The sequence below is a fragment of the Trachinotus anak genome, unplaced genomic scaffold (genome assembly GCF_046630095.1).
Source record: "Trachinotus anak isolate AG129_WGS33_773 ecotype Australia unplaced genomic scaffold, CSIRO_AGI_Tana_v1 ptg000024l, whole genome shotgun sequence".
NCBI lineage: Eukaryota > Metazoa > Chordata > Actinopteri > Carangiformes > Carangidae > Trachinotus > Trachinotus anak.
The window spans coordinates 5838755-5863528 of record NW_027273875.1 but is presented as its reverse complement, the minus strand read 5'-3'; the positions used below and the strand labels follow the sequence as shown (position 1 = coordinate 5863528).

The window sequence follows — 24774 nt, the reverse complement described above, 5'->3', positions numbered from 1 at the left end:
AACACCCCACAGTGCCAACATCACTGATTACCCAGAATGGCAGGCCAGCCTTCCAAAATCAGACAATATCAAGTCCCCCTACGAATACTTCAAGATGTTTTTTTCTGAAGACATTCTGGAGGTAGTTGTAGAGCAGTCAAATTTATATGCCATTCAATGTAACACCAACAAGGCCCTTAACCTCACTACTAAAGAACTGGAGCAATTCATGGGTACAGCAGTGTACATGTCGTCGTTTGGATTACCAGGCACCCACATGTTTTGGAACAAAGCCACCCGAGTGTCCCAGGTAGCTGACACCATGGCACTAAACAGATGGGAGTTCATCAAAAAATCCCTGCACTTCAACAACAATGAAGTGAGACAAGGAGAAAATGCAGAATTCAGAAACATTCAGAAAAATAAACACACACTGCAGCTAATCTCTAATGCACTAATTGATAAACCATTTGTGGCTGTTTGTTGAAATAAAACTTGTTGGAATTGTGGTTGTTGAAAGAAAACTTGTTGAAATTGTTGTTGTTGTTGAAATAAAACTTATTCTAATGTATTTATTGCTTTTTTGTTCCTCATTCCAATAATATAAAAAACCTTGGCGTTTTAGTACCCTCATAGCATCTTGTTGCCCTGAGGCAACAAATCAAAATCTGGTGGGCTTTCAATGTATGTTAAGAATAGGCTGAATCCTTCATTCACACTTGTCAACACCAGAGGTGGAAACATGCTATCGCAACCAAGTAGCCGTGATCATATAGTGGTAAGTACTCTGCGTTGTGGCCGCAACAACCCAGGTTCGAATCCGGGTCACGGCAGCAATAGGCATCTGTGTTTTTTTACTTTGGTGCTTTACATATACTTCCTGACTTTGACTGGAATTCTCTACAAAATGCAAAAATATGACATTTACATGCAATTCTGTGACATCCATGGGGTTCCGGTAACAACCACGCCAGAGGGCTAGTGGCGCAATGGATAACGCGTCTGACTACGGATCAGAAGATTCTAGGTTCGACTCCTGGCTAGCTCGACTTACCCTTTAACTTGTCATCTGTCTGTCATTTCCATACTCCCTCGTCTGCATAGTATGGTTTCAAAATATAGCTGTCAAATGATAGATAAATGGCCTTTCAACGTATGTTAAGAATAGGCTGAATCCTTCATTCACACTTGTCAAGGAGCCATTGCTGCGATTATATTGTGGAAAGCCGCAGAGGTGGAAACATGCTATCGCAACAACTAGTCAGCCAACCAAGTGGCCGTGATCGTATAGTGGTAAGTACTCTGCGTTGTGGCCGCAGCAACCCCGGTTTGAATCCGGGTCACGGCAGCAATAGGCATCTGTGTTTTTTTTACTTTCGTGCTTTACATATACTTCCTGACTTTGACTGGAATTCTCTACAAAATGCAAAAATATGACATTTACATGTAATTCTGTGACATCCATGGGGTTCCGGTAAAAACCACGCCAGAGGGCTAATGGCGCAATGGATAACGCGTCTGACTACGGATCAGAAGATTCTAGGTTCGACTCCTGGCTAGCTCGACTTACCCTTTAACTTGTCATCTGTCTGTCATTTCCATACTCCCTCGTCTGCATAGTATGGTTTCAAAATATAGCTGTCAAATGATAGATAAATGGCCTTTCAACGTATGTTAAGAATAGGCTGAATCCTTCATTCACACTTGTCAAGGAGCCATTGCTGCGATTATATTGTGGAAAGCCGCAGAGGTGGAAACATGCTATCGCAACAACTAGTCAGCCAACCAAGTGGCCGTGATCGTATAGTGGTAAGTACTCTGCGTTGTGGCCGCAGCAACCCCGGTTCGAATCCGGGTCACGGCAGCAATAGGCATCTGTGTTTTTTTTACTTTGGTGCTTTACATATACTTCCTGACTTTGACTGGAATTCTCTACAAAATGCAAAAATATGACATTTACATGCAATTCTGTGACATCCATGGGGTTCCGGTAAAAACCACGCCAGAGGGCTAGTGGCACAATGGATAACGCGTCTGACTACGGATCAGAAGATTCTAGGTTCGACTCCTGGCTAGCTCGACTTACCCTTTAACTTGTCATCTGTCTGTCATTTCCATACTCCCTCGTCTGCATAGTATGGTTTCAAAATATAGCTGTCAAATGATAGATAAATGGCCTTTCAACGTATGTTAAGAATAGGCTGAATCCTTCATTCACACTTGTCAAGGAGCCATTGCTGCGATTATATTGTGGAAAGCCGCAGAGGTGGAAACATGCTATCGCAACAACTAGTCAGCCAACCAAGTGGCCGTGATCGTATAGTGGTAAGTACTCTGCGTTGTGGCCGCAGCAACCCCGGTTCGAATCCGGGTCACGGCAGCAATAGGCATCTGTGTTTTTTTTACTTTGGTGCTTTACATATACTTCCTGACTTTGACTGGAATTCTCTACAAAATGCAAAAATATGACATTTACATGCAATTCTGTGACATCCATGGGGTTCCGGTAACAACCACGCCAGAGGGCTAGTGGCGCAATGGATAACGCGTCTGACTACGGATCAGAAGATTCTAGGTTCGACTCCTGGCTAGCTCGACTTCACCTTTAATTTGTCATCTGTCTGTCATTTCCATACTCCCTCGTCTGCATAGTATGGTTTCAAAATATAGCTGTCAAATGATAGATAAATGGCCTTTCAACGTATGTTAAGAATAGGCTGAATCCTTCATTCACACTTGTCAAGGAGCCATTGCTGCGATTATATTGTGGAAAGCCGCAGAGGTGGAAACATGCTATCGCAACAACTAGTCAGCCAACCAAGTGGCCGTGATCGTATAGTGGTAAGTACTCTGCGTTGTGGCCGCAGCAACCCTGGTTCGAATCCGGGTCACGGCAGCAATAGGCATCTGTGTTTTTTTTACTTTGGTGCTTTACATATACTTCCTGACTTTGACTGGAATTCTCTACAAAATGCAAAAATATGACATTTACATGCAATTCTGTGACATCCATGGGGTTCCGGTAACAACCACGCCAGAGGGCTAGTGGCGCAATGGATAACGCGTCTGACTACGGATCAGAAGATTCTAGGTTCGACTCCTGGCTAGCTCGACTTACCCTTTAACTTGTCATCTGTCTGTCATTTCCATACTCCCTCGTCTGCATAGTATGGTTTCAAAATATAGCTGTCAAATGATAGATAAATGGCCTTTCAACGTATGTTAAGAATAGGCTGAATCCTTCATTCACACTTGTCAAGGAGCCATTGCTGCGATTATATTGTGGAAAGCCGCAGAGGTGGAAACATGCTATCGCAACAACTAGTCAGCCAACCAAGTGGCCGTGATCGTATAGTGGTAAGTACTCTGCGTTGTGGCCACAGCAACCCCGGTTCGAATCCGGGTCACGGCAGCAATAGGCATCTGTGTTTTTTTTCCTTTGGTGCTTTACATATACTTCCTGACTTTGACTGGAATTCTCTACAAAATGCAAAAATATGACATTTACATGCAATTCTGTGACATCCATGGGGTTCCGGTAACAACCACGCCAGAGGGCTAGTGGCGCAATGGATAACGCGTCTGACTACGGATCAGAAGATTCTAGGTTCGACTCCTGGCTAGCTCGACTTACCCTTTAACTTGTCATCTGTCTGTCATTTCCATACTCCCTCGTCTGCATAGTATGGTTTCAAAATATAGCTGTCAAATGATAGATAAATGGCCTTTCAACGTATGTTAAGAATAGGCTGAATCCTTCATTCACACTTGTCAAGGAGCCATTGCTGCGATTATATTGTGGAAAGCCGCAGAGGTGGAAACATGCTATCGCAACAACTAGTCAGCCAACCAAGTGGCCGTGATCGTATAGTGGTAAGTACTCTGCGTTGTGGCCGCAGCAACCCCGGTTCGAATCCGGGTCACGGCAGCAATAGGCATCTGTGTTTTTTTTACTTTGGTGCTTTACATATACTTCCTGACTTTGACTGGAATTCTCTACAAAATGCAAAAATATGACATTTACATGCAATTCTGTGACATCCATGGGGTTCCGGTAACAACCACGCCAGAGGGCTAGTGGCGCAATGGATAACGCGTCTGACTACGGATCAGAAGATTCTAGGTTCGACTCCTGGCTAGCTCAACTTACCCTTTAACTTGTCATCTGTCTGTCATTTCCATACTCCCTCGTCTGCATAGTATGGTTTCAAAATATAGCTGTCAAATGATAGATAAATGGCCTTTCAACGTATGTTAAGAACAGGCTGAATCCTTCATTCACACTTGTCAAGGAGCCATTGCTGCGATTATATTGTGGAAAGCCGCAGAGGTGGAAACATGCTATCGCAACAACTAGTCAGCCAACCAAGTGGCCGTGATCGTATAGTGGTAAGTACTCTGCGTTGTGGCCGCAGCAACCCCGGTTCGAATCCGGGTCACGGCAGCAATAGGCATCTGTGTTTTTTTTACTTTGGTGCTTTACATATACTTCCTGACTTTGACTGGAATTCTCTACAAAATGCAAAAATATGACATTTACATGCAATTCTGTGACATCCATGGGGTTCCGGTAAAAACCACGCCAGAGGGCTAGTGGCGCAATGGATAACGCGTCTGACTACGGATCAGAAGATTCTAGGTTCGACTCCTGGCTAGCTCGACTTACCCTTTAACTTGTCATCTGTCTGTCATTTCCATACTCCCTCGTCTGCATAGTATGGTTTCAAAATATAGCTGTCAAATGATAGATAAATGGCCTTTCAACGTATGTTAAGAATAGGCTGAATCCTTCATTCACACTTGTCAAGGAGCCATTGCTGCGATTATATTGTGGAAAGCCGCAGAGGTGGAAACATGCTATCGCAACAACTAGTCAGCCAACCAAGTGGCCGTGATCGTATAGTGGTAAGTACTCTTCGTTGTGGCCGCAGCAACCCCGGTTCGAATCCGGGTCACGGCAGCAATAGGCATCTGTGTTTTTTTTACTTTGGTGCTTTACATATACTTCCTGACTTTGACTGGAATTCTCTACAAAATGCAAAAATATGACATTTACATGCAATTCTGTGACATCCATGGGGTTCCGGTAACAACCACGCCAGAGGGCTAGTGGCGCAATGGATAACGCGTCTGACTACGGATCAGAAGATTCTAGGTTCGACTCCTGGCTAGCTCGACTTACCCTTTAACTTGTCATTTGTCTGTCATTTCCATACTCCCTCGTCTGCATAGTATGGTTTCAAAATATAGCTGTCAAATGATAGATAAATGGCCTTTCAACGTATGTTAAGAATAGGCTGAATCCTTCATTCACACTTGTCAAGGAGCCATTGCTGCGATTATATTGTGGAAAGCCGCAGAGGTGGAAACATGCTATCGCAACAACTAGTCAGCCAACCAAGTGGCCGTGATCGTATAGTGGTAAGTACTCTGCGTTGTGGCCGCAGCAACCCCGGTTCGAATCCGGGTCACGGCAGCAATAGGCATCTGTGTTTTTTTTACTTTGGTGCTTTACATATACTTCCTGACTTTGACTGGAATTCTCTACAAAATGCAAAAATATGACATTTACATGCAATTCTGTGACATCCATGGGGTTCCGGTAACAACCACGCCAGAGGGCTAGTGGCGCAATGGATAACGCGTCTGACTACGGATCAGAAGATTCTAGGTTCGACTCCTGGCTAGCTCGACTTAACCTTTAACTTGTCATCTGTCTGTCATTTCCATACTCCCTCGTCTGCATAGTATGGTTTCAAAATATAGCTGTCAAATGATAGATAAATGGCCTTTCAACGTATGTTAAGAATAGGCTGAATCCTTCATTCACACTTGTCAAGGAGCCATTGCTGCGATTATATTGTGGAAAGCCGCAGAGGTGGAAACATGCTATCGCAACAACTAGTCAGCCAACCAAGTGGCCGTGATCGTATAGTGGTAAGTACTCTGCGTTGTGGCCGCAGCAACCCCGGTTCGAATCCGGGTCACGGCAGCAATAGGCATCTGTGTTTTTTTTACTTTGGTGCTTTACATATACTTCCTGACTTTGACTGGAATTCTCTACAAAATGCAAAAATATGACATTTACATGCAATTCTGTGACATCCATGGGGTTCCGGTAACAACCACGCCAGAGGGCTAGTGGCGCAATGGATAACGCGTCTGACTACGGATCAGAAGATTCTAGGTTCGACTCCTGGCTAGCTCGACTTACCCTTTAATTTGTCATCTGTCTGTCATTTCCATACTCCCTCGTCTGCATAGTATGGTTTCAAAATATAGCTGTCAAATGATAGATAAATGGCCTTTCAACGTATGTTAAGAATAGGCTGAATCCTTCATTCACACTTGTCAAGGAGCCATTGCTGCGATTATATTGTGGAAAGCCGCAGAGGTGGAAACATGCTATCGCAACAACTAGTCAGCCAACCAAGTGGCCGTGATCGTATAGTGGTAAGTACTCTGCGTTGTGGCCGCAGCAACCCCGGTTCGAATCCGGGTCACGGCAGCAATAGGCATCTGTGTTTTTTTTACTTTGGTGCTTTACATATACTTCCTGACTTTGACTGGAATTCTCTACAAAATGCAAAAATATGACATTTACATGCAATTCCGTGACATCCATGGGGTTCCGGTAACAACCACACCAGAGGGCTAGTGGCGCAATGGATAACGCGTCTGACTACGGATCAGAAGATTCTAGGTTCGACTCCTGGCTAGCTCGACTTACCCTTTAACTTGTCATCTGTCTGTCATTTCCATACTCCCTCGTCTGCATAGTATGGTTTCAAAATATAGCTGTCAAATGATAGATAAATGGCCTTTCAACGTATGTTAAGAATAGGCTGAATCCTTCATTCACACTTGTCAAGGAGCCATTGCTGCGATTATATTGTGGAAAGCCGCAGAGGTGGAAACATGCTATCGCAACAACTAGTCAGCCAACCAAGTGGCCGTGATCGTATAGTGGTAAGTACTCTGCGTTGTGGCCGCAGCAACCCCGGTTCGAATCCGGGTCACGGCAACAATAGGCATCTGTGTTTTTTTTACTTTCGTGCTTTACATATACTTCCTGACTTTGACTGGAATTCTCTACAAAATGCAAAAATATGACATTTACATGCAATTCTGTGACATCCATGAGGTTCATGTCACCCTGTACTTCCACCTTGTCCCCTGTCCATTGCCCTTCCCCCTCGACCACCACCTCCAGCACACAGTCACCCTGCTCCAATCTGTCCCTCATAATAAATCAGGTAAGGAGGAAACTCAAGAGGATCAAGCCAAGGAAAGCAGCAGGTCCTGATGGCATCAACTCAAGGCTCCTGAAGTCCTGTGCAGACCAAATGTATAGTAAAGTTGAGTGTGTATGTATAGCTGAGCACTGCGTGGTACCGGTGCCGAAGACAAAATGCAAAAATATAACATTTACATTTAATTCTGTGACATCCATGGGGTTCCAGTAACAACCATGCCAGAGGGCTAGTGGCGCAATGGATAACGCGTCTGACCACGGATCAGAAGATTCTAGGTTGGACTCCTGGCTAACTTGACTTAATCTTTAAGGACTTCAACAGCTACAGGCGGGTGGCACTGACATCCCACCTGATGAAGATCGTGGAGCAGCTGGTCGTTGTTCATCTTTGGCACCTGGTGAGCCCATCGCTGGACCTCCCACCCCATGCAGGACACTCTGACAGCACTGAGCAGCTCCTTCAGTGACAGGCTGCTGCACCCACAGTGTGTGAAGGAGAGATACTGCAAGTCTTTCTTTCCAACTGCTGTCAGACAAACTCTGCACTCAGTAACCACACACACACCAGAAATGGACAACTCACCACCTTAACAACCTCACACATCTGTCAATATCCCACAAACTCTGTGTTGTGGCCGCAGCAACCCGGGTTCGAATCCGGAGCACGGCAACAATAGACAGGTACGTTGTTTTACTTTGGTGCTTTACAAGTATTTCCTGACTTTGATTGGCATTCTCTACAAGATTTCCATTCTTCCTTGCTTTGCAAGTACTTCCTGACTTTGATTGGTTTTCTCTACAAGATTTCCATACTTCCTTCACAGGATTGTGAAGGAAGTCAAATGATAGATAAATGGCCTTTCAACGTATGTTAAGAATTGCCTGAATCCTTCATTCACAGTTGTCGAGAAGCCATTGTTGCTTTTAGATTATGGAGGTGGAAACGTGCTATCACTGCAACTACTCACCCAATCAAGTGGTCGTGATCGTATAGTGGTGACTACTCTGCGTTGTGGCCACAGCAACCCCGGTTTGAATCTGGGTCACAGCAACAATAGACAGGTAGGTTGTTTTACTTTGGTGCTTTACATATACTTCCTGGCTTGCTCGACTTAGTCTTTAACTTGTCATCTGTCCGTCATTTCCATACTCCCTCATGTACATAGTGTGTTATCAAAATATAGCTGTCAAATGATAGATAAATGGCCTTTCAACGTATGCTAAGAAGAGGCTGAATCCTTCATTCATAGTTGTCAAGAAGCAACTGTTAGTTTTGTTTTCACCTACTCATCACATTAATTTCAAGGACAAATCTTGTCCATGAGAAAAATACACAACAGAGATAGGTAAATCATCCTTGAGACATGACTGTCTTTTGTTGTGAGGAAAGCCTTTACTGAATTCTTCATTCACAGCTGTCATTGAGCCACTGTTGCTGTTTGATTTACCTACTCATCATATTAATTTTAAAGAAAAAATTTGTCCATGAGGAAAGAGATGGTAATTCATCCTTGAAACTTGATGGTCTTTTATTACACACTGACAAAAAGTATAAGAACCTTTCGTATGCAGCGGTGGATTTAGTCACAACAACAACGCTAAAAAGAGTCTAAATCGCCAATCAACGTGTGCCAAAAAAGAGCCGAAACCCTTCTTTTTAAGCTGTCGTGGAGGAACTGTTGCTTTTGTATTGTGGACAGTGGCCACCATTGCGTTTGGATTGTGGACAGCCGCAGAGGTGGAAACATGCTATCGCTACAACTAGTCACCAAACCAAGTAGCCGTGATTGTATAGTGGTTAGTACTCTGCGTTAAGGCTGCAGCAACCCCTGTAGACAGGTATGTTGTTTTACTTTGGTGCTTTCCATATACTTCCTGACTTTGACTGGCATTCTATACAAGATGCTAAAACACAACATTTACATGCAATTCTGAGACATCCATGGGGTTGTAAAGGACCCATTGTTGCTTTTGGATTGTCAACAGCCACAGAGGTGGAAACATGCTATCACTAACTCCTTACCCACTACTTACCTTAGCTAAGTAGCCTTTCAACATATGCTAAAAAAGGACTGAATCCTTCATTCACGGCTGTTGTGGAGCCATTGTTGCTTTTGTTTTCACCTACCCATTTTAATTTCAAGGACAAAATTTGTCCATGAGAAAAAAACATAGCAGTGATAGGTCAATCATCTTTGAAAAGTGACTGTCTTTTGTTTTGAGGAAAACCTTTACGGAATCCTTCGTTCACAGCTGTCATGGAACCACTGCTGCTTGTGTACTTGCCTCCTCATCATATTAAATTTAAAGGCAAAATTTGTCCATGAAGAAAATATCCAAAAATATGCCTCAAAATATACCTGTCAAATGATAGGTAAATGGCCTTTCAAAGTATGGTAAGTAGAGACTGAATCCTTCATTCACAGCTGTCAAGGATGCCATCATTGTATAGTGGTTAGTACTCTGCATTGTGGCTGTGGCAGCCCCGGTTCGAATCCAGGTCACGGCAACAATAGACATGTGCGTTTTACTTTGGTGCTTTACATATACTGGAGTTTGACTGGCGGCCTCTGCTTCGCGGGCCGCTGCTGTTAACAGTAAGATGTGTTGTGCGCGGTACTAGCCAACCACCACGACATTAACTGCTCTCTTTATCTGTATCTTTTCACTGCGTTTTATTTTCAAATGCGCGACGATCCCGACTTAAACGGAACGGATAGAAACCCTGGCGAAAGTTTTTCACAGTAAGTGAAGAAGACACAATAGCTCCCAAACTTGTAACCACGAAAACACTCGGAACAACAAATTTAATCAGACCCCCAACACACCATCACCCCGACGAACATTTCAAGAAGCTAGCAATGGCAAAAGTGGCTCACCACTTAACTCACCTGTGCATGGCGACTACCTTGCTGAACTGCTGCTGCGGGTCGGTGTCTACACAGATGGCATTGCTGCTTTGCTTCAGATGGCTATCAGTAATGGGCTAATTTCATGGGCAGTCCAAAAAGTGAACAGTTGTAACCCGAAAGCAGTCACTTGATTTTTGTTTGAACTCGTTTAGATAGAGGGAGAGAGAGGTTGAGAGCCCCTCACCTAGTTATTTAATAGTTAATGGTGAACGTTTTAAAAAGAAATAATTGAATTGTCCGTTTAAGTTTCATAATGTTTGTGTAGCTGTTAATTGTAGTTCTTCAAAAGAAAATTGTAATGGCCAAAAAATTCTAAGGATACAAAGACATATTTTGTACTGATAACCGAAGAAGCTGTGATAAGAAATGATCTGTATATCTCTGTAAAATTCTACTGGTTATAAAAAAGCAGTAACTAAAAACTAGTATAAAAAGGAAGTCTCCCCAGTATTAAACAATGGATGGACATAGTGAGTGATAAATATGCAAGGAAATTACTCCCTGAGTAAATAGAAATAGACCCTGTCTCTGGGAAAACATCCTCAGAGACAGGAAAAAATGGAGTAACTTTCACTGTAGCTATTATGGCTCATCATATCTGGACCTGGATAAATCCAAGGACAATATGGACACAAATTCAGGAGACCAAGAAATCAATAACCAACTTGGTTCCCCCTGCTTTGTTAATGTTTTTTCTCTCTACTTCTTTTGTAAAATCTACTGAAATATTTATGAATGAAATGTGAAAAGAGAGGTGTTTGTGTGTGTTGGTACCTGCAGCATTGCCATGCTGTTATCACTCTTGCCTCTCTGTGCGTCCAATTCGGCAGCTTCAACCATCAAAAGGGCTTGAATATCAAGGTCTCCCCATAGCGCACATTCATCAAGACCCTCCTGTAACACCCGAGCTGCCTCCTCATTAATGTTCTTACCTTAAAAACACACATATTTGTATGTGCACAGATTGAATAATTCTTCATAATTCTCTAACTAACCTTTATACTGCACACTGGGGATAGTATAACATAACTTGTTATGTGACACTATGCAAAGGTACAAAGTAAATTAATCCTACATGTGTTTTTCAAGTGTACATCCAGTACTAGCTCATGTAGGAGGTCTTTAATTTGTTTTGACATTTGAAAGCCTTATGATATTAGTCAAGCTGTTTTAGTCCACAACACACTACTCAAAACATGAAACAACATCACAACAAATAACCATACCTGGAGAAGGGGCAGCGGTTCCATGAATGTGTGCCACCAGGCTGCGGACAAGAGCCATGCGGCAACGCAGCCACAAAAAAACTCCAATTCTTTCACTAGCTTCAACTACTCTGGGACAGTCTCCATGCTGCGTTTTTTTTGTACCCTGTACACACACATGCATAAACACACACCATGTAAAATCAGTCACAGTTCTACTGCCCATTTGTGGTTATTTGCATATTTGGAATGAAAAAAGGTGACATTATCATAGTTCAGCTGATAACACACTCAGAGGTACCACTTAAATGTTTTGTTCAAACTAATTCATATAAACATGCTACCCATTCACTTCCAGTCCTGGGATGTGGGAGCTTAGACACAGGTTTCTGAGAGCTAGGTAGGGATCCTCTCATGATTACAGGTGATGTCTGCAGCAGCACCAAGGATGAAACTGCCATTTCAGAACTGAGGGGGGATATTAAGATGGTTAGGATAGTCAGGAAATACAAACATAAGCAAAAACACAAACAGTGCAGATGCATAAGGCCACTGTACCTAAGTGCAGTATGTCCTTGCTGCAGGTAGAGGTTGGCCTTTAAAAGATTCGACTCTATTGCCAGTTCAAGGTTCTCCATTTTGCTACAGCACTGAGATGTGAGCTGCTGTGAAATGGAGTGCAACAAGGAGGACACTCCGTTCAACAAAAGGAACTATAACAGAGGAGATAGACAGACAGATATATGCAAGTTAACACAAACAAGTTGATGAAAGGCTGCTTCATATTTACTGTAAGGTGTCAAGATTAAAATAGTTCAATGCAAAAATTACAGGACGTGGCAAACCCCTTAAGTAAAGATCTAGTGAAAAATCCACAGGTAGTCTCACCTTAATCCTCTCTTGAGTCAGCTTCTCCCTCTCTGTATCAAGATCCAGCACCTTTGGCTCTTTTGTCTTTAGATAGGAGCTTTCAGTGTCCAATCTGTCCTGTTCATGGTGTCTTATGCTGGCACAAGCTTCTTCCTCAACAGATTCTGAAAGACATTCCCAATTTTTGCATAAACCACTGTTTGATACACAGTGACTCTGTGTAAAATCAAATCACTTGTATTTGAAGTGAATGTGAACACTTTACTACACAATTACAGTACAATATAATGAAAATGATGAATATAATGGAATAGAGTTAGTCTCACATGATAACGTGTATGCAGTTGCATCCCCATGATGCAATGACCAAACCTCATTTAGTCCTAAAAGCAGCTACTCACATCTAAAAAATTTAAAATGACTTTTACCTGTCACCCACTAAGTGACAAAACTTCAAGGTAAATTAGTTCTATTTTACTCAAGTATAAAGGCATATTTATCTCAGAAAGACACATAGATCTTTTAGATAATGAATATCTGGAGAAATGCAGAACACAAAAAGGGCATGTCCTAATGTAAATTAAATATATGATAGTTTAATATTATGTCTCCTGCCCTACTCCAATGAGAGATGTCACATGATCCAAATATAAACCAACATTAATAACAGAGAAAAGAAAATACACCAGCTTACAAACCTGGCTCAGGAGGGCCATGTACGGTGTTACTGAGTGCCAGGACTAGTTGAATACGAGCCAGGTTCAATCGGATGCACAATGTAGAGCCATACAACATTCGGACCACTGGAGTAAAGTCACAGTTCACAAGTTCTTCCAAAGCCTAACCACAAGCACCATGTACACACACAGAACATTCACAAAAAAAAATACAGTAAGCACTTTAGTTAGTATCTTTTTGAACTGTATTTTAGTAAATATATCTTTTAATTTGCCAAATGCATAGCTGCAACAGCAGCACAGAGACAGAGAACAAGTCAATATAGCATTTCTTTTCATCCTGCTAGAGGGTGTGTAAGTGTTTGTGTGCGTTTGGGTGATTTGGACTTTATTTTCAAATGTGTCGGGAAGGCCAAATGGAGGATGTTTTGGGGACATGAGGCATTTCTGTTAGCAAAGAAAATTGCACCTGTATCACACAAACTGCGGCAGTATGGTTCTTCCTTTTAAGACTACATTATGTTCCACCAAAAATACAATATGATTAATTTTACATCTAAATCAGAATATTAACAGAATAATACTGGTGAAATACCCCTAGATCTTCTCCAGAAATCTAAAAAAATCTCATATAGAAAGTACCTCAGTATTGTCCAGGAGAGACTTGTTGCTGTAGAACGTCTTGACAGGCTGCCCAAGAAGAACAATGTTTAATATCTATTCAGATTATGGTATGTATAAACAAACAAAAACAATACTTTCAATTTTGTACAGAGGCAGCACAAGAACATTTATTTTATAAAGCCAACATGGCAGACTTCCAGAAATAACATACAGTCTGTCTCCTACTAATGTTTAAATTAGTTCTGGTGATTAGATCTGAAGCAACAGCCTCACATACTTCTCTAAGAAGGTGCTAGGCAAACATCCCATGTGTTCACAATTCAATGACAGATTTAGATTTATAGTATTACAAACACAAGGCAAACTAATACTAAAATAGGGTATTCCAACAACAGTGAGATGCAACACATTTTAATATTACCAGTTGACAAAGGCTAAGAGAGAAAAAGGCAAAGAGTGAACATATGTGTGTGTGTGTTCCTATGTTTGTGTTCATACTTGGCGATCGTCATTTGCAATGGAGTGTCCATAAGGCAGAAGGACACCTATTCCTTGTGTGAGCTGAAATGTCTCCTTTGCAGCTTCAGTGAACAGACACAGTTCAGTAAGGGCACGTATCTACAGAAAACACCAGCACAGATTAAAAACTACAAGAGAACCATGAGAGAAAAAACATTCACATGCACATAAAGAATACGACACAAATGCTGACCTTAAGTATTTTGCCCTCAACTGTGCGTTGCACATCTCTGCACACAGTTCCCACAAAATGTACGTAAAGAGCTAGTATTGGCAGCAGCTGAAATTACAAATATAGTTTAACACAAAGTCAATTATATATCTTGAGTATTGCAGTTCAAAATGAGGACACAATGTTTACGTGCGTACTGTGATGTAGTATCCTGTGCTGAAAAGCCAGTGGCAGATGAAGTAAAGGCTGGTTACAGTAGTACCGAGGTGAACCCTGTGAGGTTCAGAGAAAAGGTCAACTCCAGGGAGCAGTTCATCTCTGATGCTGTGGGAGGCATACTCGAGGTCAGCTTGGGGTTGAGCCAGGGAGCAGCACAGCACACACTAGAGAAGTGGGTCACACACACAAGAATGTCAAAATGAATGCACATACACACACACACACACACACACAAATATACATTAAAGCAAAAACATCTCCTGGCATCATTAATTAATTTCCCCTGGAAGTATTACCTTAAAGAGGTGAGCAGAGAGGAGACAGCACTTGGTCCGCTGGCTGATATCAGAAGTTAAGATATACCTGTAGATCAAAACACATCCATCAGGAGTAAGTATGTTTTAAAGGCATATGTTTGCTACACACACAAAAAGCACATCAAATTAATAATAAACTTCACTGAAACCTACTGTGCAATCTTAGCAGTGAGCCCAGCAGCCTGTAGACATCCCCAAATACCAGCCTGTTTCACGGTATGTTGCAGGGAGCCACCTCCAAGCAACATGCCATCCCACTTCTCTACTGTACCTGAGCTCTGTAAGGCACAATCTACAGCTTTACTCCAGTATGAATGTGCAGCCCTGGAGATAAAACACAAACAGTAATTAAATAATTATAAGAATGAAAAGAAACTCGTGAAAACATCCATTCGCACATTTTTACTTACACATTTTAGCTGTATAGTTGCAGGTGAATGCGAAGAAAAAAGGCTGTAGGCTCACTTCAACATATATACATGCATACTCTGGGGATACAACAAATTTTTCTAACCTTGTGTTTCCATTGTAGAAATGTAGGTCTCCTATTTCATGCAGTGCCAAAACTCTGAGGGACTCATGACTGTTAGCCTGGAGATACTCTGAAGAAAGGTTGGATGAGGATGGAAAGGAAAGTCAGACCTTTATGACCCTGACAGCTCAACTCATACTTTATCCAAACATCCCATGCTATTATCTTGTCATTTAGTCTGCTAGTACTCTGTATAACACACTAACTCAGTGCCCACCTTTTGACAACTTGTCATTACTTGTCTTTTTTATGTAAAGCGTACTATAGAAGTCTTGCTGGGAATTTTCTAAGTATTTTGTGTTCTTACTAATGGAGGTGGAGTATGCAGCAGTGACAGTTGGCATGTGGTCAGTGCTGATAGGGAGGCTGTAGAGAGCATTTGGAGTACTGTAGTCCTCCTCTGTTAGGTCGCCGGGATGAATGTTTGGAGTGGGCATAACTATGGGGCTGAAATCCACCAGGCTTGCAGAGTGGCTGAGACTTCTGCTCTGACAGTGCCGCAGCTGTGCCCCAAAGCCTGGATAGAAACACATATATTGCAAACTGTGTGGGTTTGAAACAGATGATGTATGAGTGTGTGTGTCCACTTAATCAGAACTCAACTCACAGGGCTGTGTGTATGCCAGAAGCAGCAAAAGTAATGAGCGACTATGCTGGAAGACTTGAAGACAATGAGGTCTTCTCTCAAGTGCTTGATGGTAACAGCTCAGTGTGTCTTCTACATCCAAAGGAACACACACAAGGGACATGGAGTGCTGTATTTCTGCACCTTAGACACAGAACATATATGCATGAAAACATTATCCGTGCATACCGTTGTATCTCATCATTCCAGCATTCCTATGTGATTTCTTAATATTGGACCATTTCAATTACAGGGTGCCAATCATCATTTACTACAAACAACTATTTGTTTGAAATATTCTGACATGACTGAGCTGGCTGTTCAAACCTTTAAGTTCAACTGCATGTTGAGGAGTGGAGTTTGTGAGTGCTGCTTTTTTGTGAATGGGTCCCTGCTGTGCATGGTGAGGGGTCCACCCACTGAGTAGCTGGCACCATGCATAGCTCCTGTAAGTTACCTGAAATATAAAAAAGAAAGCACCACGTATCTACACACACTGTACATTATAATACACACAAAGCTTAAGTGTACAGAAAATACATTAATAAGAGTTATTGTACTTTAAATAGGGCAGATTCTATCGGGCTGAATAATAACAGATGAGAAATTATTATTTGATTTCATACTGAGTTTTTCTTCTACCTTTTCACTGCATTTCTTTGTGGAAGAACATACACAAACGTTCACATTCACACAAATACTAGTACTAAAAAATGTTATATTTGTTTGATAAAAATTGGACTTCCTTAATATACTTAGATTTTCACTACAGTATCATACACAGCTTGAACACGGTTCTGTGTGGGTATATAGTACCTCTTTGCCTGTGGCCTTTTGTGTCTGTACATGGTGTGGCTGTGGAACTGCAGGTCCTCCAAAACAACTAATCCTTTCAAGCAGCCTCCTCTGAGCATGGATGAGTAGAGGAGTTGTGACCAAGGCGTAACGTTCCCTGGACACACACAGTTGTGTCTCCATCACTTCAGAGGATATTACATTGACTAACTTTAATTTCCTAATCATATTCATAACCATTACTTGCCTAACCCTAACCCAAACCTTGACCTTGACCAAACTTCAAACTAAGTCTTCACTCTGAAATGTAATGATTTCCTTTTCCCCATAGTGTGTCTTTGTAAACAGATTTATGTCCCCACAACACTAGAAATAGATGCTCACAAACACACACACTAACAAAACCATGGCTGTGTATTTAGATAGTGCCCTAGGTGACTCTTTGATCCAGAATTACAAACTAGATTCTTGACAGGTTAATGAGCAACAAATTCAAATTTAGATCACAAACTTTGTGTGAAAATCCACTCAATATGTTTATTTCATGCTTTAATGATATATCTTACACTATTGGGAGTATTTCTTGTGTTGTCATGTCTTCCTGCACTGACTGTATGCAAATGTAACAAAGTTCAAAAATGTAAAAACTTAAATTTCCTTTAATGATTACAACCTGGCACCAATCTCTGTGTCTTTTAAATGTTTCTATACAAACCTATTTATACATTTTGGCTGCTCTTGTAGTTTTGTGACATCAATATAATCGGTGAGATCTACAAATTTACCGTGTGTATGAGTTGAAAAGTAAAGCAAAGTGGGCCAGGCTTTCCCATTTGCCACTATCATGGAGCCGCTCCAGAGTGTGCAACACCAAAGTGCGAACCCAACGCAGATCCACCTGGGTGCTGTCATCCAGTGGGGCTGAGAAGTGAAGACTGGACTCTAATTCCTCCTCAGTCAAGTCATTGTCAAACATACTCCACAGCTAGTAGGGAGCAAGATGAAGGTGAACATCACAAACAGGACTCTGTCATCTTCATAAGATGCAGACTGTAGTGACCATAGCAATAATTGGCAGCCTCTGGATCACAACAGCCTTTGCAATCCAGAGGTTTTGTTTTCTTGTTTTTATCTATTAGAGATGCATGATTATGTGTGTGAGTTGTTAAATAAGTAGCTAGGTGTTTGTACATAATTGCATGCGATACTTACTCCTAGTCTGTTCAGCATGTCCATGATTAAGTCAGTAGCCAGAACCAGGAGCTGGGTGAAGGTGGTGTGAAGCTGTTCTGCTATACTGGGGGAATGAGATTCAAACTGAGCAGCTGTCTGTACTAGGAAAGCAATTCTGCAGTTTTGGTTCCACACAGTCTGACACACACACTGCAGTTTGGTCCAATGGCTGCCACGATGGGCCAACACCTAAAAAAGATTAAAAATAGATGCATAAAATACAGAGTACAGACAAATTATGAAAGTAAAATAAAAAGTAAAATTGTTGTACAGTATGTGACTGAACAACAGAATAAACACATTGTGTAACATATTCGTGACTTTCATACAATGATACACAAAGTAAACAAAGCCTGGATTTACACTGTATAGACACATGTAATGTCAAAATTTGTTTACTTCAGTGTCAGTGTACATCCATTTATGTGTGAACAGTACCATGGCCCTTCTGAGATGTAAAGCAGCTTTGTTAAGTGAGTCCAGCAGCAAGGCAGCAGTGTGCCTATGCGTCTCCATCTGCTGCTCCACAGATTGAGAGGGGTCCTCTCCCTCCTCACAACTCTCCTCTGAGACAGAGTCATCAGCTCTAACTGCTTGAAGAAAAGAAGGGATGAACTCAGAGTAGGTAGTACATTTTTCATTTAAATTTTCAGTCTGACATTTTCCTCACCGTGCTTTTTGTGCCTGTCTTTGTGTGTAGCTACATAATCCCTGAAACCAGAGTATGAGGAGTCTCTCCCTGAGACAACCTCAGAGTTAGAGGACTTCTGTCGCTGTGAGTTCCTCCATACCAGGACACCAGAGTAGGCCAGAGAGAAATACAAGGGATTTAACTGGCTGTACCTGAGGAAAGTACATACAGTAAACAATATTAAAGGCATAAACACATGAATATACAGTATATGTAGAATAATTCTGATTTTTAAAACTAATCATAGCAATAATGACACAAATACCACATTACAATAAAAAAACCTAAATGTCTCCCAAAAATGATCTAATCCTGCTCAGGAGTAATGGACAACAATATCACTCTATGTGTTGACATGCAATTGGAGCAACACCCTTGGGCCAGTTCATGTAACCGATGAAACTAATTGGTTTGTTCCTGTAAATTGCAGAAAAGGCGAAGTAGCTGGTATCCTGTGTGTGAACCTGTGCTGCAGAGCTCCTCTGTGCAGCTGTTCCAGGTCCCGGTAAAGCAGTGCTATATGTGCCTGAGCCATGTTGTAGTTAAGATGTGACTTCCACACTCTCTCCTCACAGCACATGTTCCTCAGCTGAAGCTGCTTCTTGTAGCGTTGCACCACTGACGACATCATGGTTAGCAGGTTCTCCACAATCTGCATCTCCCTAGACACATAGAGAGGAGGTCAATGCACAGGTAGTTACAAGAACCCACACATATAGATGAAATACGCTGATTAAATAAACTAATGCACGCAATCACACACAAACACAAACATACCCAACACACAGATAAACACGCACACATACTGTACCTGTTAGTTTTCACTCTCTGAAGCATGCTGTGTGGCATTTTTTGCTTTATTTTCTTTCTTGTATCATCATGAGAAGGTGTGTTCTTGTTCTGCTTCAAAAAGCAGCAAAAGTATTTATATGTGTATTTTATATTAAAAGAAAGTCACAAACATTGCAAAAAATCTTAATAACCATTAAGATACCGAACCATTAAATAGTCCATTCCATTTTTGCAGTTAAGATACATACATGAACTGTACTTGGCTGTGATATACATAAGGCACATAAATTAAGAGCAATTCACAAAGAATTTGTGCAATATATGGCTATTGCAGTAAGTAACTTGGGGCTGCTTTACAAAATCAGAAACCAAAAAAAATCCCCATAAAAGATACGTTCTCTTTTAAACCAGTTTTACTTAAGCACAGACACAGATTCCTTCAAAAATAATGTGCATTTAAGAACACCCAAACCTGGGGTGGTTCATTTCCTTTTGGAGCTTGAACACTATTTCTTCTTTTTCTGTGATCATTTCTCTCCAAACATTTTGTGGACAGTCCCATCACCTCGTCACGCCTGAAAAAACAGAGAACCATTCACATCATGTCAAGTCTTAAATAGCGTAGGCCAAACGGCAAATATCCATAATAAGGTCAATAACAAACTGCAGTAAGATCCATAAATAAGCAGAAACCAATTCAATGTTTGACATTTTGACTATACCAGTATTAATCTTTCCAAAAATCAGCAAGGAGCTGTATAATGAAAGGATACCTGGAAAGGAATTCAAATATGCTTTGGCCCCACTTTAAAACAAGGTCTGGGTGGCCTTCTTCCATGGCTCTCTGGAGTAGTAGTGCCGCATACTCAGTGAAATATGCTTTGCGTCTAATCTTCATCACTATCAAGAACACACACACAAAAACACAGATGTGAATTAACAGGAAAGACTATTCATTAAAAGAAGTATGTGAGTGTGTGTTATTTACCATCTTGATAGGCATCCTTTAATGTGCTGCTGGAGATTGACTCATACAACATGGTGGGATCCTCACAGCCAGTTAGTGGGCGCAAAATCTCTACAGAAATAAAGACAGTTGCCTTCAGTATGGAAGGAAAAATACTATTTGGATCAGTGTGTAGCTGCAATATCATCTATTATGCTCTAAGTAGTTTAATCACTGTTCACAAAATAAGTTAGACAGCTGAGGGACTCAAACAAAAATGAAATGAAATATTTTGAAATTGAGTCTTTATAAAGAGATGTGTTGCATGTCACTGGTTGTTTTGGTGAATAAGGTTTAAAAGTATATATTAACAGTAGCCAAAAAAACGATAAAGTACATGCTACATATTCATAAGTACCTTGTCACTGATTACCTTACAGCCTTCATTTTTTTCATCAGTCATTTCAGCATATTAAAAGAAAAGCATACTGTATTATTTTGTTACCTAAAGCTATGAAATCAAATTAATCCTCACATATTTTCAAGAAACATGGCTTTGATTAAAAAGTCAGAAACTGTAAACTTCTAGCCTACACACACCACATTCTTTTAAAAGTCCTAAACTACAAAAATAATGAGACCAGTGTATGTGCCTGTGTATTACCGTTGTCTGTGGTGAGAGCTGCTTCAGATGTGATTCTTTTCTTGTTCTTCGTAAAAAGTGCCTTCAGCTGCAGACTTATCTTCATTTCACCCTTGACTGTAGCATGATCTGTCTTAGACTGCACACATAAAGAAACACCCAGAAATACTAGAACTGTAGGGCAAGATATTCTTCAGTTGGTGAATATCAAATTTCAATATCATAACATCACCTAAAAATATAGCAGTCTTTTGTCAAAATCAAAAAATATAATAGGTAATCGTATTAATTTCATGATCTCCCATCATTCTAAAAGAATAAATCATGAACACTTTTCCACTCTTCCTTTCACCTACAGCTTCATTGGCAAGTCTCTTGATCTGCAGCTGGGCATCATAGACCTCTTGGAGAAGCCTGCGACTACAGTCCATAACTGCAAAAGCCATCTCATGCTCCGTGAGCATGCGTAATGTCTGGTCAGGAAGGATAAAGACAGAAAAAATAATTTGGGCAAAGCCCCTGGTTAATTATCACTTTGGATATCTGAGAATTGTAAGTCACTGTGGATGAGACAGCGAGCTACATATGTAAAATGTTAATCAAAGTATGACTGGAACCACTGGGACTTTTATTTTGCAAAAACGTACATTTACACATTCGGACACACCTTTGACAGGTAGTAGGTGATGCAGGCTATCATGTGCATAAGTGACTCTGAGATGTTTCCAGTCCATTTTTGTTTGAGAAGACCTGAATTCTCCTCCAGAACTATCAAGCACTTTTTTAGCACCTAAACATCAGAACACAGACACAGGCACAAACACACAGAGTTATGAATTATTTGTTGTTTGTATTATGTCACATTATAAACAAAGTAAAGTTTGCCTTTGTAGGACAGAATATTAAGACTTGTATGGATGTGGTTTTTGCATACCTGTACCACAGGGTTGCAAGTGATCTGATGAAAGATTAGAGGTGCCAAGAGGCCATAACAGCTTACTACAGCTTGCACTGCAGCCATACCATCATTTAAGCACATTGCTAAGTCCATTGCCAACAGCATTCGCTCACATTCTGCTAGTCTGGCTTCCTGCATACACACACGAGCAAATGTTGATTTACTTTACTCATGTATGCATTTTTTCACATCAATACATGCAAAAAAGAAACATGAACTTTCACACCACGATGCTGCTATCAAGAATAACTATCAAACAAACAGCTTGGCCTTACTTCTTACATGTTGTAGTCATAGTCATAAAATTTGGGAAATATGTATGTACTCCTCTATCCAGATCAAATTGATACCTGTTCCCAGATAAATGGTCCACTGAATGAGTCACAGTAGAGCGATCCCTGCTGAATGTTGATCTCTGTCTCAATGAAGATGGAAGTGAGGAACAACTGACACAGGTGAGAAGAAGAGCGTTGTAGGGTCTGTTTATGCAGCCTTTAGCATGTTGAATGGGGACAGAGTAGAGGGAAATATATGGAAAAGTGACAGAAATAAGCAAATGAAAAAACATAGAGAGTCCTTGACTTGAACTGTGTGGACGTGTTTCTCTTCTTACCTTGTGGTAGCGAGTGTATCCTGTGTACTGTGGGACCCAGGGTCAGGGAAGGTATAGTGGCTCCACAGTTCCCTGCAGGCTCTCTTTGCTAAAGCATACTGTTCTGTTTGAAATGCCACCTGAAGAAGTCAAAAATCATAGTCATTATTCACACTCCTGCCTTTTTGCTGACTCAGTGGGCATCAGTATTCATGTATCTATGTTTTTCATTTGCCAAAATCCTGATAGTGAACAACAGCTGTGTGAGTCATTGTAATGCCCACAGGCTCTCTGTCATACCATACATCCAAATTAGGTAACATGTACTTATATGTTAGAATTAAAGTGTTGGACAAAGATTCTGCTATTCTTTCCCAGGAGTTTTTCAGAACCAATACAAGTGTCACTGTACTCAGAGACACTTGGTACTTGCTTGGACCTGTGTTTAGCATACCTGAGCCAAGTGAGCCCATGTGGAAAGCAGTGGAACAGGCATGCATGCCAGCAGTGGGAATGTTGTCGCCCCTATGGTGTTGCCCAGTAGCTTGCCCTGGCTGTTGTATGCTGCAACAGCAAACACATATTTTTGGTTGGGCACCAGCCCCTCCACCCTCAGCACGCACTCTCCAGATATTGCTGGTACCTGGAAACACACAGAGTCGTCAGGATTAATATCATGAACACACATTAGGTCATGCAAGACGACAAAAATGTGTCCCAATACACCTGACACTCTTCTGTTAAAGAAATTAACTGTACCATATTTCCAGTTCCTGGCAGGCTGCAGTCTCCAAGGCGGACTTTCAGGTTAATGCCCTCAGCTGCACGTCCACAAAGCTGGTACCAGCACACCTGCAAAGAGGCAAAAGTCCAAGGAGATGAGTCCAAAGATGAAAAGTGTATAAATTGTGTTGGATTATTTGCTACTTGTTAGATTAGTAAATCAACATAATTAAAAGCAAATCTTACTTGTCCCTCCAAATTATAAGGTGCTGGGGCAAAGGTTAAGGAGTGGTCTGTGCTGGAGAGTAGGATCGGGGGAGGTGGAGGGTTTTCTTCTTCCCCCTTCATTCCTTTGTCTTTATTTTCAGTGAGAGTCTTGGTGGTTGAGATATGCAGTCTTCTCTCTTCTACTCCTGCTTTCTCTATCAGAATGGAGGCCTCCTGGCAAGAGCACATGGACAAACCAGTTGAATACTCATTACTCTTCGTTAAAGCTCTTCTCGATCACAATTCTTAATAAAAGTGGCTACAGTATGTCTTCAGTCAGAGATGTTACTGGAGATACCACCGGAAACAAGAGAGCACATATCAGTTTAGCCATATCAACAGGATAATGGCTCTGTGTTAAGTGTTACTTACTATTCCATAAACTAATGTGGAAATATATCATTAGCTGGCATGAGATATTATCAGCTTTTTCTACATTACATGCATATTTGTGGGTGTGGCTAACAAAGTATGAATTGAACATGTGCAACCTCTAGCAGGCTCTTGGTTTTGCTGCTCATATTTGGTCCCATACTGTTATACACCAGCAAGGCTTTCTGGATCAGGAAAAGAGCTTTGGACACCTTGTTCTTCTTGATCCGATCCAACAGTTCAGATTCAGCAACTAGACAAAACAATGAAGTGACAAGCAACTATATTTAGGCCCATTATTTGTGTGCAACTAGGCATCATTTCTAGGTAGACATCAAATTTTTAAATCGATATTCTTTTACACTAACTGACCATGAGCTCAACTTCTATTAAATATCATCATATGCAGGAGCAGGAAATAATTTCACCATCTCTATTAATATAAAAAGTAGTACAAACTCAGTATAGGCCGAAGAATAATTTCTGAGTAATTCAGTGTGGTAGTGAGTCTCACCTGCATTCAGCTGCAGTAACTTGAGGGAAGCTCTGTGGTGGATGATGTCTAGCTCTAGATGAAGGTCTGTGGCCAGCAGGGGCACACGTGTGGACTGAGTGTCTTGAAAGCCTTTCATATCTGAGTCTACCTTAGTTTCCACTTCTTCTTTTTTATTCTTACTTATTTCATCTTCCTCATTTCCCTCTTCTGATGATGCCAGAGAAGAGAGAGAGGGACTCGATGGAGGGAGGGGACAAAATTTCTGTCAGAACAAGAACAAAACAGGTTTTAGCAGCACCAAACCACTGTATATTCTCAATCTATACTGGTTTATTTATCATTTTCTCTCTATATACGTTC

General features: G+C 41.2%; 1 protein-coding gene and 22 non-coding genes across 27 annotated transcripts in view; 22 read left to right on the top strand and 1 right to left on the bottom strand.

The window, feature by feature from the left end:
* The window catches only part of cfap54 (cilia and flagella associated protein 54), a 37956-nt gene that overhangs the window by 6330 nt on the left and 6852 nt on the right, over positions 1-24774 (bottom strand). For 2 of the 5 annotated variants that reach the window (XM_071460108.1, XM_071460110.1), the window contains exons 18-54: positions 24433-24676; positions 24038-24171; positions 23526-23720; positions 23316-23408; positions 23011-23199; positions 22578-22696; positions 22315-22456; positions 21941-22096; positions 21674-21796; positions 21363-21479; positions 21028-21145; positions 20406-20495; positions 20191-20317; positions 19890-19992; positions 19437-19528; positions 19090-19287; positions 18605-18777; positions 18373-18524; positions 17914-18123; positions 17487-17686; positions 16723-16858; positions 16234-16363; positions 15889-16050; positions 15589-15798; positions 15264-15351; positions 14903-15073; positions 14729-14795; positions 14411-14596; positions 14235-14321; positions 14021-14140; positions 13541-13588; positions 12920-13061; positions 12240-12385; positions 11910-12064; positions 11696-11819; positions 11373-11517; positions 10921-11078 (exon numbers count right to left, since the gene is read on the bottom strand). In XM_071460108.1, coding sequence (XP_071316209.1) covers positions 10921-11078; positions 11373-11517; positions 11696-11819; positions 11910-12064; positions 12240-12385; positions 12920-13061; positions 13541-13588; positions 14021-14140; positions 14235-14321; positions 14411-14596; positions 14729-14795; positions 14903-15073; positions 15264-15351; positions 15589-15798; positions 15889-16050; positions 16234-16363; positions 16723-16858; positions 17487-17686; positions 17914-18123; positions 18373-18524; positions 18605-18777; positions 19090-19287; positions 19437-19528; positions 19890-19992; positions 20191-20317; positions 20406-20495; positions 21028-21145; positions 21363-21479; positions 21674-21796; positions 21941-22096; positions 22315-22456; positions 22578-22696; positions 23011-23199; positions 23316-23408; positions 23526-23720; positions 24038-24171; positions 24433-24676 — 5250 coding nt within the window. Of the gene's footprint in view, positions 1-10125; positions 11079-11372; positions 11518-11695; positions 11820-11909; positions 12065-12239; positions 12386-12919; positions 13062-13540; positions 13589-14020; positions 14141-14234; positions 14322-14410; positions 14597-14728; positions 14796-14902; positions 15074-15263; positions 15352-15588; positions 15799-15888; positions 16051-16233; positions 16364-16722; positions 16859-17486; positions 17687-17913; positions 18124-18372; positions 18525-18604; positions 18778-19089; positions 19288-19436; positions 19529-19889; positions 19993-20190; positions 20318-20405; positions 20496-21027; positions 21146-21362; positions 21480-21673; positions 21797-21940; positions 22097-22314; positions 22457-22577; positions 22697-23010; positions 23200-23315; positions 23409-23525; positions 23721-24037; positions 24172-24432; positions 24677-24774 lie in introns of all 5 variants that reach the window. The other 3 variants (XR_011684842.1, XM_071460111.1, XM_071460109.1) reach the window with 3 other exon arrangements.
* On the top strand, positions 955-1027 carry trnar-acg (transfer RNA arginine (anticodon ACG)). Its single transcript has one exon. It is a non-coding gene; the product is annotated as a tRNA-Arg (tRNA).
* trnah-gug (transfer RNA histidin (anticodon GUG)) lies at positions 1256-1327 on the top strand. Its single transcript has one exon. It is a non-coding gene; the product is annotated as a tRNA-His (tRNA).
* On the top strand, positions 1471-1543 carry trnar-acg (transfer RNA arginine (anticodon ACG)). Its single transcript has one exon. It is a non-coding gene; the product is annotated as a tRNA-Arg (tRNA).
* trnah-gug (transfer RNA histidin (anticodon GUG)) lies at positions 1772-1843 on the top strand. Its single transcript has one exon. It is a non-coding gene; the product is annotated as a tRNA-His (tRNA).
* Positions 1987-2059, top strand: trnar-acg (transfer RNA arginine (anticodon ACG)). The gene has a single exon. It is a non-coding gene; the product is annotated as a tRNA-Arg (tRNA).
* Positions 2288-2359, top strand: trnah-gug (transfer RNA histidin (anticodon GUG)). The gene has a single exon. It is a non-coding gene; the product is annotated as a tRNA-His (tRNA).
* On the top strand, positions 2503-2575 carry trnar-acg (transfer RNA arginine (anticodon ACG)). The gene has a single exon. It is a non-coding gene; the product is annotated as a tRNA-Arg (tRNA).
* trnah-gug (transfer RNA histidin (anticodon GUG)) lies at positions 2804-2875 on the top strand. The gene has a single exon. It is a non-coding gene; the product is annotated as a tRNA-His (tRNA).
* On the top strand, positions 3019-3091 carry trnar-acg (transfer RNA arginine (anticodon ACG)). Its single transcript has one exon. It is a non-coding gene; the product is annotated as a tRNA-Arg (tRNA).
* trnar-acg (transfer RNA arginine (anticodon ACG)) lies at positions 3535-3607 on the top strand. The gene has a single exon. It is a non-coding gene; the product is annotated as a tRNA-Arg (tRNA).
* On the top strand, positions 3836-3907 carry trnah-gug (transfer RNA histidin (anticodon GUG)). The gene has a single exon. It is a non-coding gene; the product is annotated as a tRNA-His (tRNA).
* On the top strand, positions 4051-4123 carry trnar-acg (transfer RNA arginine (anticodon ACG)). Its single transcript has one exon. It is a non-coding gene; the product is annotated as a tRNA-Arg (tRNA).
* On the top strand, positions 4352-4423 carry trnah-gug (transfer RNA histidin (anticodon GUG)). Its single transcript has one exon. It is a non-coding gene; the product is annotated as a tRNA-His (tRNA).
* trnar-acg (transfer RNA arginine (anticodon ACG)) lies at positions 4567-4639 on the top strand. Its single transcript has one exon. It is a non-coding gene; the product is annotated as a tRNA-Arg (tRNA).
* On the top strand, positions 5083-5155 carry trnar-acg (transfer RNA arginine (anticodon ACG)). Its single transcript has one exon. It is a non-coding gene; the product is annotated as a tRNA-Arg (tRNA).
* Positions 5384-5455, top strand: trnah-gug (transfer RNA histidin (anticodon GUG)). The gene has a single exon. It is a non-coding gene; the product is annotated as a tRNA-His (tRNA).
* On the top strand, positions 5599-5671 carry trnar-acg (transfer RNA arginine (anticodon ACG)). The gene has a single exon. It is a non-coding gene; the product is annotated as a tRNA-Arg (tRNA).
* trnah-gug (transfer RNA histidin (anticodon GUG)) lies at positions 5900-5971 on the top strand. Its single transcript has one exon. It is a non-coding gene; the product is annotated as a tRNA-His (tRNA).
* Positions 6115-6187, top strand: trnar-acg (transfer RNA arginine (anticodon ACG)). The gene has a single exon. It is a non-coding gene; the product is annotated as a tRNA-Arg (tRNA).
* Positions 6416-6487, top strand: trnah-gug (transfer RNA histidin (anticodon GUG)). The gene has a single exon. It is a non-coding gene; the product is annotated as a tRNA-His (tRNA).
* Positions 6631-6703, top strand: trnar-acg (transfer RNA arginine (anticodon ACG)). Its single transcript has one exon. It is a non-coding gene; the product is annotated as a tRNA-Arg (tRNA).
* Positions 6932-7003, top strand: trnah-gug (transfer RNA histidin (anticodon GUG)). The gene has a single exon. It is a non-coding gene; the product is annotated as a tRNA-His (tRNA).